General features: G+C 39.9%; 2 protein-coding genes across 4 annotated transcripts in view; both read left to right on the forward strand.

Moving 5' to 3' along the window:
* LOC118333038 (transmembrane protein 250) lies at positions 1-1,872 on the forward strand (the record flags this gene model as incomplete). Its single annotated transcript, XM_035668532.1, is given in 2 exon segments — positions 1-154; positions 470-1,872. A coding segment is annotated over 1 exon segment (420 nt). The 3' UTR covers positions 1,094-1,872.
* Positions 1,873-5,315: 3,443 nt separating this feature from the next.
* Positions 5,316-6,791, forward strand: part of LOC118333032 (nucleus accumbens-associated protein 2) — a 30,076-nt gene continuing 28,600 nt past the window's right edge. Inside the window, exon 1 of one of the 3 annotated variants that reach the window (XM_035668520.1) lies at positions 5,316-5,815. The gene's annotated coding sequence lies outside the window, so the exon portion shown is untranslated. Of the gene's footprint in view, positions 5,816-6,175; positions 6,437-6,791 lie in introns of those variants that run through there. The other 2 variants (XM_035668519.1, XM_035668521.1) reach the window with 2 other exon arrangements.

Genomic DNA, 6,791 nt, shown 5'->3' on the forward strand with positions numbered 1-6,791 from the left:
TTTTTGGGGGGGGGTGGGGGTTGGGGAGAAAGAAAAACAGATCCCGTGTGTTTATGTCACAGCCAACTGTTCATAGTGTGATACAATGCTCCAGTCGTCCGAGAACCAAACACCAGCTCTTTTTGGTGAGGAGAGAGACATCGTAGTGTTGCATGTAAGACCACCATTGCTTCTGCACGATCACTTCTTTTTAGAGCCAGAATGAGGATTAATAAGGTCCTTTTTGGGCAGGAAATGCTACGTGCTAGCTATGATTTAGTCCTTAACACATAAAACATAGCTTTATGCTCAGACATTGGCTTAAACCCCTCTCTTAAAATGTATCCATCCCCATTGTTTTCACCTTGTGATGTACGCACAGGCCTGCGTTTCTTGTATTAGGTTTGCAACAATGTGTGCATGTGCATTCTGGTAAATGTATCCACAGAAAAAACAACAACCACACAATGACGGTGTTATTTCTTCACAGGACCTTCTTGCATTGGAAGGGAACAACCTTGTTGACAGGAGATCACAGCAGACAGGACACTATCTCATTCCAGGGCTCCTGTAAGAGCCACTTTTTGCTTCACACCCAAATGAAGTTAACTGCCTCCACAGAAGCAGCACTCACAGAGGACTCTACCTGTAGCCGGGACTCCTGTGCACTGTGCTGGGCTCCAGTAGCCCACCCATGCCTGTGATCCCCATCCCACGGCGGGTGCGCAGCTTCCATGGCCCCCACACCACCTGCATGCACTCGGCCTGTGGGTCGACGCACGCTTCCAAGCTAGTGCACACCAAGTACAATAACTTTGACCTGTACCTGCGCTCACGCTGCATGTACAGCTTCCTCCGGTTTCTCCTCTACTTTGGCTGCAGTCTGCTGACCTCTCTGCTCTGGGTGGCGCTCTCCGCTCTCTTCTTCCTGCAGTACGTCAGCGTGCGCGTACTCCTGCGGCTGCAGTACAAGCTGTCTGTCATCCTGCTGTTGTTAGGGCACAGGCGCCTGGACTTTGGGGTCCTTAATGACCTGATCATCTACAGCATGCAGATCACCATGTTTCTGGTGGGGGGGCTCGGTTGGTGCTTCATGGTGTTTGTGGACATGTAGCTGCGATGTGAGTGGTGGTGGGAAATGTAGTGTATGATTTGGATGCTTCACACTGTAACTGCAGCCTCGTGTGTTGTTGTTATGGGACACAACAACACACTCTGTGTCGCTCTCGGCTCTAGACTAAAGACCCCTTTGATTTCAACTCTAAATCGAATTGGTTTAGTTTCAGATATGATCAAATCCAGTAAGAATCTTTGTAACATCTGTGTGTACAGTCCTTAAAAATGTTGGTCCTGTATAACTCAGACACAACCTGGTTGCTGTTTAATATTCAAAATTGTCCGTGAGGTCAGTCTAAATATGAGTCAGCCTCAAAATCTCTATTTTCATGTCATTTGTAAACTGTTTCCACAAATTTTAAAGGGCATCTTGACTAGAAACTCATTTGTTTTCAATAATGGAAAACATGAATGTCAGTGTTGCATGGAAAACTAACTTAACTCATGACTGATGTGCATCATGGCTGTGTGATGCAAGGCAGTCATTTGTGCAAAAATAACACGAGTTGGGCTCCAAACGCAAAAGTGTACCATGATTCCCAGGTTGAGATTATTTAGTTAATATCATGTGTAAACACAGAATCATGTAAACATACATGTACGACAGGGGTGAAGCTGATATACACTAACTTATGGTGGATAAAGTGACCAAATAACAAGTTGTCAAAAGTGTGTGTAATGTGCTTTTTGTGAGGCAGAATAGGAGACAAACTGTGCAAGTGATAAACATCAACTTCTTTTGTAAAGTTATTAAATAAAATTTCTGTTGATGAACTGTCTTGTCTTTAAAAATGTATTTAAATTGCATTGCCCGAGTGAATGTGTTGACTTTATTGTGTAACACCCATGATGGCATGCCTCGGGCTGTGTCATAAGAGTGTGTGACAGTTCAAATTGAGAACGTCTTTGGGTCAAGTGCTCCATCCGTCGAAAGCTGCCCTGACAGACTTCTCTGTTTAGCTTCCTCCAGCACGCAAACGCCAGCCACAACTAGACCCCACTGTTACTGCCAAGCATAACAATGGAGATGGCTGTGTCCCAATCACCTTATATAGCCTCATTTTCACATGGCATGAAGTATGTTTACAGGAACTAATGAGGGTCAGTGATGGAATGTAACTAAGTACATTTACTCAAGTACTGTTAAGTACAAATTTGAGGCACTTTAGTACAGCTTTAGGTACTTTATAAATAAAGATTTTTGCAAACAAAACATGAAAATGTAATAATTCAGATTAAACTATTTGCTGCTTTTCCTATTAAGAATTTCGAGGTTTGGATTAGTGCAAAGGTGTTACTTTGGAAATGTAACCGCATTTTATACTATTTTCTGAATACTTACAAATCAAACAAGTGATTAAGAGGGAATAATCTATATTGAAAATGAGTTACTTGCTGTCCTTTACAAAGAATCTAAACATTAGCTTCATCTCAACCAATGACAACTGTAAAATCTTCATTCTATATGAATGCATGAGTAATTTATAATAATAACAGTCACAGGGGACATTTTTCTCCACTGAAAACGTTCACTTTAATACTTTTAAGTAACTTAACTCCTGATTATACTTACATACTTTTACTTAAGTAATATTTTCAATGCAGGAATTTACTTGTTACAGAGTATTGTTACAGTTTAGTATTAGTAATTTTACTTAAGTAAAGGAACAATGATTAGGTCACAAGGCACTGAAAAAAAAAAAGCTTTTTACACTTAACCTGGTATAATTGAGGCTATGAATTCTGCACCTGCATGCATCAGCTTAGACTTCCATGTTCATCATCAGCTAGGGCAGCAAACTACAAGGACTCCATCTTTAGATATGAACTTTCGACACAGTGGCTGGTGGCCTGACTGAGACATGCTTGAGACTGGTATGGCCTCAGGCTGTAAATGGATCAAGGGGCAACAATAAGCTTTTGTTCTGAGGATCAACACATCATATGCCTCATACTCTGTGCCGGGCCCAGTTACCCCAGACGAGAACTAGAGAACATGGATTGTCTTGTGATGTCAATGTAGTGCAATAGGTAGGCTTAATGATTAAGTCATGGCGTATTCATTTTCATTTCTTCTTTTTGTTTGAAAAGCTGAAGTCCGCTTGGTCTGAATGACTTGCCTTTTTTCTTTGTCCTGTTCATTCATGAACATTGACGCCTCTTCTTATGTTTGATTAACTTCTTCCGGTTCGGATCTTGAACCCTTGAACGCCACATTCATGAAAAATATCCAACACACGATGATATGTCATCAATGTGAACTGATGTTGAATCACTCCTAATGAATTAGAAACATGTCATACAATGTCAACTTTATTCAGCCCACTGTTGCCAAATTTTGATCATGAAATATGACCTACTGCGTTGTAACTAGACCGCACTTAACTGGAGTGGATAAAATCAGCAGGCATCTTATTAGGCTACAGTTACAGCTTTACTAGTTTAGCTGAACAATGAGTCATAATAAAACATCTTTTAATTTCCTTGTAAACATTAATAAGATGGTAATTGTACTAATGGCAAAGACCTAAGTACAATCAGATATTATAAACTCAGCACTAAGTAGCACAGACACATGATAGTCCCAGTAGGAATATCATAGTGGTGCCATACACTTTTAAATGCCAAAGGGTACAATAAGAGCACTGTAAACTCTATTAAATGTAGTCAACCCACTTTAAGTTTAAACAGAAGTATCACAGGACTAATAGAGTGATCTCATTCTCTTTGGAAGGAACTGAGTATCACATAGAAGTACTTTCGCACACTGGGGTGGCAGAGGTTACACATACAAGGTAATTCAGTGTCATCATGAAATGAAGAGATGAAAAGCAGTGTAATTTAATATTAATGAATGGTAGAGCAAATTGGGATATGGCCGAAGTGGATAAGCTTATGCTTGGTACACTTGAGGTGTTCTTTAGCCTTCCTAAATACATTTACTAAATTGTACAGTATTTTTTTTTTCAAAAAAGTACAGTTTTGATGTCATTGTACTTAAATTTAAGTACCAGTATATGTTGTTTTTGCCTTACATTTATCTGATTGCTGTATTTGCTATTTGCTTGCTTTTCATAAAAGATTTTACTTGTGAAACAGATGACATGAGTCACAGGATGATTAAGGAAACATTTCTGCAATGTTAGACATTGGGACAATTCTTCACAAGTAGTTACATTTGCTTTCTATTAAAAAGAAAATCCTTCACTAATGGATTTGAATACATTTTCCACTCAGTTAATACAGAATGAGTATTAAGTATGTTAATGTACTGTAGGTAGTGGTGGAAGAAGTACTTGAATATTTTACTTCAATTTTACTTAGTCCTGCACTCAATATATTACTTGAGTAAAAGTTTGAAGCATTAAAATATACTTAAATTACAAAAAGTAAAAGTGCTCGTTATTAAAAATGGCCCATATTAGAATGATGTATATTATACCATTGAATTATAATTACTGATGCATGAATGTGTCACTCTAATGTTGCAGCTTGGTAAAGATGGGTCTTATTTTTTTTTACTTTTTTACTATCTAATTCCAGTTAGGATGTGAATTTTAGCAAGCAATCAATAAAGTATCATGATTTATTGATTCTATTTTGTATTATTAATCTGAAGCTGCCACGTAAATAGGAAAGTTATCAAATAAATGTCAATAAATGTAGTGCAGAGTATAAAGTACAACATTTGCCTCTGAAATGTCGTGGAGTAGAGGTATAAAGTAGCAGAACATGTTAATACTTACTAAATAAAGTCTATCTTATTCACATATACATACATATAGATATGCATAAGAAGAAGTAGATATACTTTATATCCTTATATACCGGTACATATAGGACGAATATCATGCCACTATGACGTACAGCAGACCTTGCAGCAGTGATTTAGTGAGCTGTGATATTGTATGCCTGCAGTAAAGAAAAGTTGACTTGAGGTCACACCGCCAGCAGTTGGCGCTTATAATTTAGCAAAACAGCAGCACGCATGCGCACATCATGTAGCCTGAGCTGTCATATCATAAAGGACACGTGAGTCGTGAGGTAACCACACATGTACATTTTATTTAGGAGCACAACACGGTTTAGTTGTAGCTCCAAATGTGCCCCCCCCCCCTTTCCCCTCCTCTTTATATATTACATTTTCATCATACCCAGTGTTACTAGCAGGGCTCGGTTTATTAGACCTACAGCAGTCTGCACCTTTAAAGCCTGCGGAGTGCAGCGAGTTCATGTGTCCGTAAAGGCGGCACGATATGACCGAAACACTGCTGACCGCGTAGACTTAACAGTGGGACAGTGTACCTACAGTAACCGGGCAGCTCCGACAAAATGTCTGTGTCTTTAAAAAGAAACTCTTCGCCGAGTGGTGCATGATGTCAGGCAGTCCGTACACTGTTCATGTGAGCGGCGTTCACTTCCTGCAAAGGGACCAGAAGCGGGCAGAGAGAGAGAGAGCGAGAGAGAGAGAGCGAGAGAGAGAGAGAGGGAGAGTAAGAGAGAGAAAGAGAGAGTGGGATAGAGAGATGGGGGACGAGCGGCCAAGATAGGACGAGAGTGATAGAGTGAGCCAGCGGACGAGAGGGGGAAACCGGGGCCTGTTTTTTTTTTTTTTTTTATAAAAACAACCCCGCAAACTTTATAGGTTATCCGAAGAGAAAGCCTGCTGCCACATCTGCGCCAGCTGACAGCCGCAGTTTATGGAATAGCGACATATCGGGTAAATATATCTCCCCCCCCCCTCCTCTGTCTTGGCTTGGTGTTTACGGTGCCGGATTTGTATGACGCATAGGTTTTTTTGTGCCATGCATTATTCCTTCGCTTTCTCAGGCAGCTGCATACCCCGACAGCGTGCTGACATTACTGCACGGGGGTTCATTTCGATATAAAACTGCCCGCTAAACTTCGCTGGACTCCGAAACTTTGGTGGAGCAATAGCACCAAATGTGAAAAAATTCTTAACGCCAGAAGATGGTAGGTGATTCCCGTGGAAGTGTACTCACCACGCGCCACTAGTATCATTTAATCCGACTGATATTTGTAGTTTTTTTTTTTTTTTTTTTTTAAGCACCCCAAATTGTAGTCTAATTATAGTGCCGGGGCGACACTTTTAAACACATAACCGCAGGAAATAGTGTTGCCATTAGTTTCTACTGTATGAGTGGAGAAAGTGGCATGAATGCGTCATGATGAAGTCTAAACAAAAAAAACAAAAAAAACAAAAAAAAGAATCTCCACCCATAATGCACCCATTGTAGTGCTATATGTTACATTGATTGCAGCAAAAAAAAAAAAAAACTAAATTGAAGTTGCTGGTGTTGTCGGGACCAATATTTCCCAAGTGAGTATAATATGTTGTATGTTGTATATTTAGTTGCAGATATTTGCTTCTTTAAAATATATTGCCTCATAAGATACACTTACACTTATAGCTGTCTTTAACAGTTGTATGAGCTGTGAAAATGTTTGTGAGGGACTGTGACCCAAAATGGATGAAGAATTCATGATGCGAAATAAGTTTAGCAAAGTCAGAGTGATGGAAGCATTAAGATGAGATACAGTACAGTTAAAAATACAGTACGTTTCAGTTATACACTTTACAGTTGGCTGCTGTAGTGTCAGTTCTGTCAGTTGTGGCTCTGTTTACCTTACCTGAACCTTGCAGGAGCAAAATGACTATACTTACACCCCCCCCC

The sequence above is a fragment of the Morone saxatilis genome, unplaced genomic scaffold, assembly GCF_004916995.1.
Source record: "Morone saxatilis isolate NCDOM2014 unplaced genomic scaffold, NCSU_SB_2.0 Contig21, whole genome shotgun sequence".
In the NCBI taxonomy this organism is placed as follows: Eukaryota; Metazoa; Chordata; class Actinopteri; family Moronidae; genus Morone; species Morone saxatilis.